The 14538-nt window shown below is 20.6% G+C and overlaps 1 protein-coding gene across 3 annotated transcripts in view; it reads left to right on the top strand.

Moving 5' to 3' along the window:
* The window catches only part of LOC122507891 (polypeptide N-acetylgalactosaminyltransferase 5), a 54753-nt gene that overhangs the window by 32441 nt on the left and 7774 nt on the right, over positions 1 to 14538 (top strand). For 2 of the 3 annotated variants that reach the window (XM_043620874.1, XM_043620872.1), the window contains 4 exons: positions 4662 to 5432; positions 7722 to 8040; positions 11015 to 11192; positions 14029 to 14209. In XM_043620874.1, the coding sequence (XP_043476809.1) occupies positions 4847 to 5432; positions 7722 to 8040; positions 11015 to 11192; positions 14029 to 14209 (1264 nt within the window). In that variant the 5' untranslated portion in view covers positions 4662 to 4846. The remainder of the gene's footprint in view (positions 1 to 4661; positions 5433 to 7721; positions 8041 to 11014; positions 11193 to 14028; positions 14210 to 14538) is intronic. The other variant, XM_043620873.1, reaches the window with a different exon arrangement.

The raw sequence follows: 14538 nt of genomic DNA, 5'->3' as shown, positions 1-14538 counted from the left end.
TATATTTTTTTACCTAAAAGAAATTAGAATTGTGATTAAATAAAAATTTCGTCACATCATTTTTATCAAAAAGGAAATTTCATTTTAAACAAAAATAATTCACCGATTTTTGAAAATTCACCATCAGAGAAGTTAAATTAGAAAAAAAGAAACTGTTCGGAAATTTGAAATCATTCAACTCTGAAATTTATATTTTCACGAATTGCTATAAAAAAAAAAAAATTCCTCTGTATCGAGTATTTAAAAAAAAAAATTTATTCGAATTTTCAACTCGTCGATTGGAATTTTTTGAACAGCGATCAGTTATTTGCTAGGAACACTGCGAAAGCACCAATTTCTATATAGAATCCAGAAAAGAGAGCAAAAAAAAAAAAAATGGGAAAAGAGAAAAAAACAAGAGTCGCTCGACTTTTGTAATAAGCGAGACTCGTGCTACCATGAAAATTTCCGATAATGTCAGATCCAGTTATAACCATTTTCAACCAACTTTTAACTTTTCACGAAATTTTCCCAATGTCAGAGAAGATTATTTCCGATAGTGTTATCAGCTTCAATTAATTTCTCAAATCATCAGAAACATAAGTCTTAATATAAAATCTCTCAATTCTGATTGCAATTGAAATTTTGCTAATTTTTCAGTTAATTTATTTATCAAAAATTGCGAAAAAAAAAACTTATTTATTTTTTTAGTTTAATTTTAATATAGAAAAAGTTTATCTTGACTTTTTCTGAAAAACAATTTTTTTTTACGATATATGTACAGAATAATGTATGTTTTTTTTATGAGCAATTTTGTGAGTTATAAAAAAGTGGAAATAAAATTTTTGATTATTAGAATAGATGTATATTTTTGATAAAATAAAATTTATAGAGGGTGAAATATTTAGGTATATATTTTAAAGAAAAAAAAAGTATATTATAATGTTATTCACGCGCCATTGAATTAAACCATATTATATGGACTTATAGGAACATTTTGCGAATATTTATGGTCGAGAGGAACGTCGCAATGTACATTTCACATCGTCATGACACAGACAATAATGCATTGCTTTCTCAACTTGACTCGCATACTCAGTACCAAGTTAAGCTTTACAAAGCTTCTGCTGTTCCTGCTGTTTGAATTTTATCATATCTCAAAATGCAAGGATGAAGGGGGAAGGGGAGAATTTATGTTCTAATTTTCATGCAAGTTTGCGCATTTAATTCCCGATAATTTTCCCCTTTCGTAATTCTATCAAACGAATTCAAATATTTTACAATAGAGTTTCAAAAGAAAAAAATGAAAACTATACCGGGATTTTTAATTGTAAATTGCTATTTTAAAGAGCAAGAAAGAAGTTAAAATGAGATTTTAATGACAATTTGTACTTCTTTTTTTTTCTTTTGAAAGTTTAATAAACTCGTCGGTCTGAACAAGTTTTTGCTGAAAACGGTAATCTTATTTTGAATTTATAATCCGTGAAATTGTAGACATTTTCCTTTTTTTTGCAGATTTGAAGAATTTTTGTTTGTTTTGTAAATTATTATTGTATTTTAAATATTGTTTCTTTGTATTTTATGAAAATGTTATTGTTATTGCAATTATAGTTTAATCAATAAAAATTAGTTTCATTCAGTCAATTAATTGTTGTTGCTAATAATTATTATTAATGCAATTAGTTTAATTAATAAAAACTAATTTTATTAATGCAATTAATATTCCTAATGCAACTTATTGTTTTTTTTATTAATTTCTTTAATGCAATTAAATTATTTTTGCTAATAAATTTATTATTGCAATTAATTGTTTGGCTATTAATTTTATTAACTTAATTTTTTATTAAAATAACTGAATTCTTGTAAAGAATTTTATTATATTTTCCAAAAATAATAGAATATCTGCGAAAAATTTTGTTATTTATAAAGAAATAGATGAATTTTTTATTAAAATTTTAGAAAATAGTAATTAATAACAATCAATTAATTTTTTTAATGCAATTAATTGTTTGGCTATTAATTTTATTAACGCAATTAATTGTTGCAATTAGTTTCATGAATAAAAATTAATTTTCTTTCAAATTTCATAGGAATTCAATTCAAAATCTCTTTAAACAATTAGATTATCGTAAAATGTTATTGAAATGAATTTAATACCTACTTTAAAAATATCTATTAACAATTTTTTTTTTTAAATAATTGAATTTATTATTGGGATGTTGGCAAAAATGAAAATTCTGTCTAGAAATTGAGAGAAAAATACCATTATTCTAACAATTTTTCTAAACGAAAAAATAAAACTTATTATAATTTTTAAATAATAGTTTATTACATTTAATCCGCAATAATTTAATTATTGTATAGAATTTTATTAGAATTTTTGAAAATAATTATATTCTTTCCAGATATATAATTGAAATTTTATTTAAAATAATTAAATTTTTGTATCAAGAAATTGATTAATTATTTTTTGAATGATTCAATTCTTTTGAAAAAATTGAATTCTTGCGAAGAATTTTATTAAAATTTTTGAAAATACATAGACGAATTTTTTTTTCAAGAATTTTATTAGATTAGATTTTTCAAAAATAAATTATTTTGAGGAAATTTCTTAAATTTTTTCAATTCATGTGAAATATTTTATTATAAAATTTTTGAAAATAATTAAATTCAGTCAAAAAACTTTATTAAAATTAAAATGAAAATAGGTAGTTTTATTCCTGTGAAAAATGTTAATATTTTTGAAAATAATTAAATTCTTGCTAAGAATTTTGATTTATGGAAAATAATAGAATTATTGGAAAGAATTTTATTAAAATTTTTGAAAATAATTAAATTGTTCTAAGAATTTTATTTGAATTTTTTGATAAAAATTAAATTCTTTATGTGGAATATAATTAAAATTTCATTGAAAATAATATTGAATTGTAATAAACAATTTTATCAAAAATTTTGGAAATTTTTTTTTTTCAAGCATTATTGACAATAATTGAATAACTTACAAAAAATTTTTTTATTTTTTAAAAATAATTGAATTTGAGATATTTTTTATAAACTGTATTATTGAAAAAAGTTAAATTTGTACGAAGAATTTTATTATTTATGAAAATAATTGAATTCTTGCATAAAATTTGATTAAAATTTTTAAAAATAATTGTATTGTTTTGTAGAATTATATTAAAATTTTTTTAAATAATTAATTTTGAAGAATTTTGTTTATTTTTAAAAATAATTGAATTTGAGTTATTTTTTAAAAACTGTATTATTTTTGAAAATAATTGAATTCTTGCATAAAATTTGATTAAAATTTTAAAAAATAATTGTATTGTTTCGTAGAATTATATTAACATTTTTTTAAACAATTAAATACTTTCGCCGAATTGAATTATAAATTTTTAAAAGTAATAGAATTCTTGCATAGAATTTGATTAAGAATTTTTTAAATAAATAAATTCAAGAAACTTTATTGAAAGTAATTGAATACCTTACGAAGAATTTTTTTATTTTTAAAAATAATTGAATTCGTGTTTTATTTTTTTTTTTTTTTTTGAAAAATTATATTGAAATTTTTTTAAATAATTAAATTTTTTCACGGAAATTAAATTAAAATTTTATTGAAAATAACTAAATTCTTGTAATAAATTTTTAAAAATTTTTGAAACTACTTGAATTTATGAGAAAAAGTTTATTATAAATTTAAAAAAAAAATAATTGTATTCAGTTAAGAAATTTTATTAAAATTTATGAATAAAATTTTGTTCTAAGAATTTTATTTAAATTTTTTTATAATAATTAAATTTTTACGAAGAATTTTGATTATTTATGTATGGAAAATAATGGAATTATTGGAAGGAATTTTATTTAAATTTTTGAAAATAATTAAATTGTTCTAAGAATTTTATTTAAATTTTTTGATAATAATTAAATTCTTTCTATGGAATATAATTAAAATTGTATTGAAAATAATTGAATTCATGTGAAGAATTTTATTATAAAATTTTTAAAAATAATTGCGAATTCAGTCAAGAATCTTTATTAAAATTGAAATGAAAATAGTTTAATTTATGCGAAAATAATAATTTTTAAAAAAATAATCAAATTCTTGCTAAGAATTTTGATTATTTATTGAAAATAATAGAATTATTGTAAAGAATTTTATTAATATTTTTAATAATAATTGAATTTATGAAGAATTTTGTTATAAAATTCTTGAAAATAATATTGAATTCAGTCAAGAAACTTTTTGAAAATTGAAACGAAAATAGTTTTAATTTCTGTTAAAATAATTCGAAAATAATAATTTTTCGAAAATAATCAAATTCTTTCTAAGAATTTTGATTATTTATGGAAAATAATAGAATTATTGGAAAGAATTTTGATTATTTATGGAAAATAATAGAATTATTGGAAAGAATTTTATTAAAATTTTTGAAAATAATTGAATTCATGTGAAGATTTTTGATATAAAATTTTTAAAAATAATTCATTGAAGAATTTTGATTATTTTTATGGAAAGTAATAGAATAATTGGAAAGAATTTAATTAAAATATTTTTGAGAATAATTGAATTGTTTCAAAGAATGTATTTTATAATATTATGTTAAATAATAATTAGTTAGAAACGAAGAGAGAAGAAGAAGAAGAAGAGGAAATTATTAATAAAAATAATATTTCTGTTGCAGATTATAGAGAGGCAGAATAATGTGTGATTCATTCCAAAAGTATTAATCGGCTAGTAAAAAAAAAAAAAAATTAACGTCGAATGTCTGCTAAACCTACAGCAGACTTGTTAAAAAATCTGGATCTAAAGACCAGGTGATGAGCTCAGTTTGGTGGGGAGCCTCAAGCACACAACGAGACTCCAAACATGTTTCGCTCAAAGATAAGGATTCACACTTGCCAGGTGATCCTGTTGACCTCGCTAGTCTGGTTCCTTTTGGACGTGATGATATTAATGTTCTATTCGGACTGCATCGGCGGCTCAGGTTGGAATTGTCCTGACATTAGGCAAACTGAAGAGCCAGAAAGCGCCAATGAATTAATTGGCGATGTTGATCCAATAACGAAAATGCGAAAGAAATATAAGCGAAATGAAATATTTGATTGGCGACCGGCGGCAACGGTGAGAGGACGCTCGGGTAGTCCTGGCGAAAGTGGTTCGGCCGTTCATATTCCCGCTGAGGATGAGGCGAAGCAGCAGGAACTTTTTAAATTGAATCAATTTAATTTAATGGCGAGTGATATGATTTCGTTGAATCGCTCATTAAAGGATGTTCGATTGGAGGATTGTAAAAGTAAAACTTATCCCAAGCTTCTTCCAAAAACTAGTATTGTTATTGTTTTTCATAATGAAGCGTGGAGCACATTGTTGAGAACAATTTGGTCCGTTATTAATCGTTCACCAAAAAATTTACTACAAGAAATTATTCTCGTCGATGATGCCAGCGAGCGAGGTGATTATCATCCACTAAAAATTTTCTCCACGTTTAAACGAAAAAATTTTTTTTTTTTTTTCTGCAAATATTATCTTCAAAATCTCAAAATTATTAATTTCAAAATCTCAAAATTATTAATTTCATAATCTCGAAATTATTAATTTCAAAATGTTAAAATTACTAATTTCAAAATCTCAAAATTATTAATAATTTTAAAATCTAAAAATTATTAATTTCAAAATCTGAAAATTATTAATTTCAAAATCCCAAAATTATGAATTTCAAAATCCTAAAATTTTGTGCGTTCAAATAATCGAAATTTTATTCTTTTTCCATTTATCATTTCTTCTCCAGACTAAAATTTTTGTTGCAATAATTTTGCGTCACTTTAAAAAAATGTTAATTACGAAGTTTCTATTTTCAAATTTAAGTTTTTAATTTCTATTGTGAGCAGTAATTTACGAAAGGGTTTTAGAAAATAATTCATTCATTTGAGCCTTCATTTGGGAAACATTAAAAAATTACTCATAAAAAGCAAAAATAAAATTTAATATTTAGACATATTAGAATCTTTATATACATAATTTACTTTTTTTACTTCAATTTTTAATAATGAATATAATTTTTATATATAATTTTTAATAACAATATTATTGCAATAAATTTTTATAACAACTATTATTGTAATAAATTACCATTTGAAAATTGCAATATTATTGACATAAATTATTATTGCAATATTGTTGCAATAAATTATCATTTACAATATTATTGCAATTTTTATTCGCAACATTATTGCAATACAATCTTAATTCTCAAGGAGAAATGAATAAATTTCGCTATTTGAACGTTCAGAACTTCTTTTTTTCTTTCTTTTTTTTTTTCTTTTTTTTTTTTTTTTTTATTTTTATTTAAAATTTTCTCATTAATGGTTCTTCTAAATAAATCGAAATTAATATTAATTATAACATCAATAACTAATATTCTATTAATTATTTACAATAGTATTATTTTTACATTATTTATTTTTGCTTTTCAACTATTTAAAGTCATTTTTTTAATTTATTATTGCAATACTATTTACATTTTATTTGTGTCTTTCAAATTATTTAGTCTTTTTTTTATTTATTTTTATTATTACAACTAGACAGTGAAATTTGTATTATTAATAAAGATAATTGAATGATTGCGAAGAAATTTATAAAAACTTTGTTAATAATTGAATTTTTTGTGAATTCAATTATTAAACAAAATGTAATAAAATTGTTTGCAAACATTTAATTATTTTCATGAATAATGAAAATTTTCTTTAATTCAATGATTTTCAATATCTACGATTTTAATAAAATATTTCAAAGGAATTCAATGTTAAAAAAAAAATTTAATAAAATTCTATGAAAACATTTCATTATTTTCATAAATAATAAAAATTTCACAAGAAATTCAATTATTAACAAAGTTTTTATGAATTTCTTCGCAATCATTCAATTATTTTTATTAATAATACATAATTTCACTGAAACTCAATTATTTTCAACATTTTTTTTTAATTTCTTCGCAATAATTCAATTACTTTCATAAATAATAAATTTTTTACAGTTATTTAATTATTTTAATAAATAATAAAAAATTTTCACGGATTTCAATTATTTTTAATACAATTTTAATCGAATTTCTCGAAAAGTTTTATTAAAATTCGCCAAAGAATTCAATTATTTAAAAATTTGTTGACAAAATTCTTTATTCTTTATTATTTAGGAAAATAATTGAATTCTTGCAATGAATTTTTAGTACATTTTTCAAAATAATTGAAATCCTGTGAAAAGTATTATTATTTATGAAAATAATTGAATTATAATTGAAAATAATTGAATTCTTTCAACGAATTTTTATTACATTTTTTTTAAATAATTGAATTCTTGCAACGAATTCTATTAAATTTTTTTAAATAATTGAATTTAAGTGAAAAATTTAAAATTTAAAATTTTTAAATTTTTTTAAATAATTGAATTCAAGTGAAAAATTTTATTACTTGTAAAAATAATTGAATTCATGCGAAGAATTTTATTAAAATTTTTATAAATAATTTTTGACTCGAAGTAATCGATAACTTCATGTTTTATAATAATAAATATTCTTATAAGATGTTGAATTTCAAATTGAGTGAAATACAAATTATGCATAAAATGGGTATATTTTCTATTTCCAATTTTATTTTCATTATTATTGGAATATTATTTGCATTTTATTTTTGTTTTTAAACTATTTAAAGTTTTATCAGTGAGTTAACTTTGATTTCTTTTTTAGACCATCTAAAGGAGGATCTCGAGGATTATGTAAAGACTTTACCAGTTTCAACTTCTGTTTTGCGCACGAAGAAGAGATCAGGACTTATAAGAGCGAGATTACTTGGCGCAAAGCATGTAAAGGGTCAAGTAATTACATTTTTGGATGCTCATTGCGAGTGCACGGAAGGTTGGCTCGAGCCACTGCTTGCAAGAATAGAAAATGACAGGACGACAGTGGTTTGTCCTATTATCGACGTAATTAGCGATGATACTTTTGAATATATTACAGCCAGCGATATGACCTGGGGAGGTTTCAATTGGAAACTTAATTTTAGATGGTACGTTGAAATAATAATTTCCAAAAAGAAAAAAAAATTGCAACTAATAACTGAAAAATTAAAATTCGTTTCTTTCTGTTTTATTCGATTTTGGTAAATTTCGAAAAGTAGTTTGAATTTTAATATTGAAAGTGAAAGATAAAATTTACTTTTTATTAAATTCAATTCAGATAAATTTCGAAAATTAATATTTTCAACTTAAATATTCATACTAAAAAATATTCAATTTTATTAAATTAAATTTTGGTAAATTTAGATTAAATGTTTTGAAATTGAATCCAAACTGAAAAATAAAATTCAGCCACTAAAAGATACTATTTCTGTTTTTTTTTAGAATTTCCACTATTTTAAATTCGCTAATGGTAGAAATCAAAAAACTATTCGCAAAAATTAAAATGAAATTCTTTAAAACAATTCAATTATTTTCAAAAAATATTCAAAATTCAATTATTTTCAATATCAAGTATTTTCATAAAATTTGGCAAACGAATTCAATTATTAAAAAAAAAATTTTGATAAAATTCATCCAAAATTCTATTATTTTCATAAATAATAAAATTTCCACTGGAATTTAATTAATTTAGAATAGCATTTTCAAAAAAATGTCGAAAAAATCAATTATTTTACAAAATTTTTATACCATTCTTCACAATATTTCAATTATTTTCAATAATAATAGACATTTTTCATGGATATTCAATTTAAAAAAAAAATTGTTCATAAAATTTTAAGCAAGAATTCAATTATTTTCATAAATAATAAAACTTATTGAAGAATTTCAATTGTTTTCAATGCTATTTTAAATTAATTAATCGAAAAATTCAATTATTTTCACAAATAAAGTTTTCACAAGAATTCAATTATTTAAAATAAAATTTTCATAATATTTATTTGATTTCGAAAACATTGATAATAATTAAAAAAAATTTGTTATAAAATTCTTATGAAGAATTCAATTTTTTTCAAAAATAATAAAATTTTTCACAGAAATTCAATTTTTTTAAAACGTATAATAAAATTTTTTTAAAATTCAATTATTTTCGTAAATAATAAAATTCTTCTCAGGAATTCAATTATTTTTGAAAATTTTAATAATATGTTTTGCAACTATTCAATTATTTTCATAAAGAATAAAATTCATTGCAATATTTCAATTATTTTTAATACAATTTTACAGGAATTGCTCAGAAAGTGTTAGTTATCTTAAAAATTTAATTTTAATTCCTCGAAAAAATCAATTATTTAAAAAATATTTTTTTCACAGGAATTCAATTATTTTCAAATATTTTAATAAAATTGTTTGAAAGAAATAAATTATTTTAAATACAATTTTAATAAAATTTTTTTTTGAAATTCAATTATTTTTTGAAATTTTAATAAAATTCTACCCAAGAATTCAATTATTTACATAAATAATTCTTCGAAAGAATTCAATTATTTACATAAATAATTGTTTGAAATAATTCAATTATTTCGATAAATAACAAAATTATTTCGGAAAATTCAATTATTTTGAGGCATTTTAATAAAATTCTTTGCAAAATTCAATTATTTCCATAAATAACAATATTCATCACAGGAATTCAATTATTTTTAAAAGTAATAAATTTTTTCTTAGTAATTCATTTATTTAAAAAAATTCTAATAAAAGAATTTAATTATTTTCATAAATAATAAAATGCTATTTAGGAATTCAATTATTTTCAAAAAAAAAAATTGAATAAAATACCACTCAGACATTCAATTATTCTCAAAAATTTTTATAGAATTTTTTGTAAAATTTAATTATTTTTAAAAACTTTTCGCAATTCAATGATTTTCAATATTAACTGTTTTCATCAAATTTCCAAACAGAATTCAATTATTTAAAATTTTTTTTATAAAAATCTTCCTAAGAATTCAATTTTTTTCATGAATAATAAAAATTTTTCAGGAATTTAATTATTTAAATTAGAATTTACATAGAAGTAGTCGAAAGAAATCAATAGTTGAAAATTTTTTATAAAATTCTTCGCAAGAATGAAATTCTTTTTATAAATATTTAAATTTTTTTGATGAATATAATAAAATTCGTTGCAGGAATTAAATTTATTAGCTGGATAAGAGTGAAGTAAATATTTTTGATGAAAATTAGGAAAAAGTAAGGAAAATAAAATATAGAGTGGAGTTTTTGTCAGTTTTGTCAAGTGTGTAAAATGAGTTTTTTGTTCGTCAAATTTAATTTTCCGATTGCTACTTTTTTACTACTTTTTTTTAGTTTGAAAGCTACTTTTTGCTACTTTTTTAAAATTCATTATCGAGTGCGAAGTCTGATTTTAATATAATCATTATATTTTAATATCTTAACATTTATAAATATTTAATTAACGTCAATTTTCATTAACGTATTTTTTAATCGGAAAAACGAAAATTCTTTTGTTCTGAATATTAAATTAGAAAAATGAATTGCGATTCTGAAATAGTTTATAAAATCTGTTTTTTTAATTTTATGGAAATTTTCTTCCTTTAAATTCAGATACAACTTTACACGATACTAATGAATAAATGTATATAAATGCTTTTTAAGAATCGTTAAACTCTAAATCGATTTTCTTTTATGACACTGTAATCTAAATGGCAGAGCGTTAATTATATTTTTAAATCAGTCTCTGTAGAAATTGCTTCCCGATTATGGCCAATAGCTCGCAATGGCGTTATTGATTAAACGAACTTCTGCTTTATTAGTTTCAGCGAAACAAATTGATAAATAGAAATTTGAAATTTATTTCATTTTCAAAATTTAAAATTGAAATTTATTTTAATTCGAATTTGGAATTTTTTCTACAACAACGAGCACCTATTGGCAATTTCTTTCAATTTTCTTTTTCCTACTTGGAATTTTTTTTTGATAAATATTTTTTTTGAAGGGGGATTTTTGTGTTTTTCAAACTGAAAAGTGATTTGTAATTGTTTTTTGTTTTTCCCCACCAAATAGGTATAGAGTTGCTCAAAGAGAAATGGAGAGGAGAAAGAGAGATAGAACAGCACCGCTTCATACACCGACAATGGCAGGTGGATTGTTTGCCATCGACAAAGAATATTTCTATCATTTGGGCGCATATGACGAAGGAATGGATATTTGGGGCGGAGAGAACTTGGAAATGAGTTTCAGGGTAAGCATTTTATATTTTCCAGTTTGGTGCACGGTTTACTTTTTTCGAAGTGGAAAAATTCTGCCATCCATACAGAAACATTTTGCTTCCCTAAATTATCGATTTCTGCTTCATAAACTGAATATTCGACTAATTAAAAGCCCTCGAGTGTGTTCACATCACTCGAATGCATTTTCATAAACTTTAATCATTCAAATTTTTAATCATCAACTATTTTTATATTCTAATTTTAATTAATAATTAGCAATTTGCGGAATTTTCGCATAATTGCATTTTTTTAAAATTCCGAACGTTCAAATGAAGGAAAAATTTTTTTTTTTGGTATTTTTAATACATAGAAAAAAAAAATATCAAAATTAATGTTTCTAAAGTTCTGAAATTTATTTATTTCTTCTTTAAATAATAAATATGAAATAATAATAAATAAATTAAATAAGAATTTTATTGTCACTGTAAAAAAAAATTGTAAAGTTACTAATGTTTTATTTTTATTGCAATCAGTATGTTATGAAAATAATTTTAATGAAAAATTTTTCTAGGATTGACACAAAACTTTAGTTATTGATTATTGCAGGCATCACAGATCGTCCTTTTTGTCCAAGAAAAATAATAAATTAACTTTCAAATAATTAAAATATAATTAATAGTTTTTTTTAGAAAAAGAAAAATATAAATTTTTGAGAATAAAATTGCCAATCAAAATATTTATTTATTTTTATACAATTTATTTACTAAAATATTTCAAAATTAATTGGATTTTAAAAGCGTTGCGTTTACAATTTTCATAAATAGATAAAATTCAAAAGGTTTTAATTAAAAATTTTATAAAATTTCAATTTTGAATTAATTTAATTAGAAATTTTAAAGAAATAAGAGTTTTGAAAAATTTTAATAATTCAAATTCTTCTGAAATTAGTTAAATTTTTTATAGTATATTTAATTCATTATTAAAAATAAAGGATTTATAGAAGAATTTTAGTTAAAATACTAAAAAAAATTGAATTTTCGAGAAGTTATAAATTATTGTCGAAATTTAAGTATTTTCAAAATTAATAAAATTCTACGTAGAAATTCAATTATGTTCAAACATTTTTAAAAATTGTCATCATAATTTTAAATTATTTTTATAAATAATAAAATTCTTTGCTGAACTTTAATTATTTTAAAAAATTTTAATAAAATTCTTGGCAAAATTCCAATTATTTTCAAAAATTTTCCTCAATTCAATGATTTTTAATATTTAATATGTATTTTAATAAAATTTTCTAAAAGAATTCAATTATTTTAAAAAATTTTGAAAAAATTCGACTCAAAAATTCAATTATTTTTACAAATAATAAAAATTTTACAGAAATTATATAATTTTCAAACTTCTTAGAAATATTCTTAATATTCTTAGAAATATCTTTGCAATAATTCAATTATTTTTATAAATAATAAAAAAAGTTTACTGGAATTAAATTTTTTACAATTTTTAGAAATTTCTTTGCAATAATTCCTTAATTTTCATAAATCAAAAATTCTTTTTAGAAATTCAATTATTTAATTATTTTATAAATTTCTTCGCAATCATTCAATTATTTTCCAAAAAAAAATCAAAAAGTTTACTGGAATTTAATTATTTACAAATTTTTTTAATAAATTTCTTTGCAATAATTAAATTATTTTTAGGAATTCAATTATTTACAAACTTTTTTAATAAATTTTTTCGCAATAATTCAATTATTTTCATAAAAAATAAAATTCTATTTAGGAATTCAATTATTTACAATTTTTTTTTATCAATTTCTTCACAATAACTCAATTAATTTTTTAAATAATATAAATTTCACAAAAAATTCAATTATTTACAAAGTTTTTATAAATTTCTTCTCAGTAATTCAATTATTTTCATTAATAATAAAATTTGCACTGGAATTCAATTACTTTCAAATTATTTCGCAATAATTCAATTCTTTTCAATTTTGATTCATTTTTTTAAAAATTTTTTATAGAGAAGAGATTTTTAAATTTTTAATAAAATTTTTCCAAAGAATCGAATTAATTTCTAAAACTTGTTTCAATAGTAAAATCTGTGGCAAAAATTCAATTATTTTCAATAAAATTTCACGAAAGAAGTCAATTTTTTTCAAAATTTTTAATAGAGAAGAGATTTTAATATTTTTAATAAAATTTTTCTAAAGAATCCAATATTATTTTCTAAAAATTTGAATTCATTAATTAAATGTTTAATTAAACACAATTATTTTAAAAACTTAAAAGAAATTGTTCATAAAATTCAATTACTTTCAAAATTTTCAATTAGAATTATTAAATAAACTCCATTAATAAAAAAAAAAAAATGAAATTCTTCAAAATGAATTTAATTAGGATTTTTAGAAATTTTAATAAAATTCTTCGCGAGAATTCAATTAATTTTTTATAAATAATAAATTTTTTATCGTCATTTAATTATTGTCATAAATATTAAAAATCATCACGGAATTTCAATAATTATTTTTAATAAAATTTTAATTGAATAATTTTAAAAATTTTTAACACATTTTAATTTGTTGTTTAGTTTATTTTTTGTTCCCGTTTTTTTTCTTTTTTTAAGAAAAAAAAAAATTTCCCTTTTCACTTTTTTTTTTGAGGATAAAAGACACTGTGATGCTTGTTATTATTTAACCGATTATTCTTGTTCTTAATTTAAAAAGTAATTTTTTTTAGCAACGAAAGCAAATCTCATCACAGCGTGTACTAATGATTATTTCCAAAATAGGATTGTCGACTAAAAATAATGTTTTACTTTTTCCCATCGTTATCATTGTGGATTTATGTAGAGAGTTACTTTTAGATTTGGCAGTGTGGCGGTACTTTAGAAATCAGCCCTTGCTCACATGTTGGGCACGTATTTCGCGACAAGAGTCCCTATACATTTCCGGGTGGAGTCAGCAAGATCATTCTTCATAATGCAGCCCGTGTAGCTGAGGTCTGGATGGACGAGTGGAGAGACTTTTACTATGCTATGAACCCAGGTTAGATCAATTTTCTTGAGTGCGTTTTTCATTCGCAAAAGCTTCGTTTAATATATACTAACGCTAAATTTTGTCGCGCTCAGTGATTTTCTCTCTAATATTATACTTTTTTTCCAAAAAAAAAAAAAAAAAATGTAATCCGTGCTTGATCGTTGCATTCGAAATATGTTGAAATCTAACAAAAACGTAACGCTTTGTCAAAGTTTCTTTTCATATTTTGAAAATTATTTAGATCAGTAGATGAGGAAAGAAATTTTTCTTTTTTCGTCTTATAACCGAAACGAATTTTTTTTTATTCTCTACTTTCTAATTTAGCAAAAATATCAATT

This window comes from Leptopilina heterotoma, unplaced genomic scaffold, assembly GCF_015476425.1.
Source record: "Leptopilina heterotoma isolate Lh14 unplaced genomic scaffold, ASM1547642v1 Lhet_52, whole genome shotgun sequence".
Lineage (NCBI taxonomy): Eukaryota > Metazoa > Arthropoda > Insecta > Hymenoptera > Figitidae > Leptopilina > Leptopilina heterotoma.
This window is presented reverse-complemented; position numbering and strand designations above follow the sequence as displayed.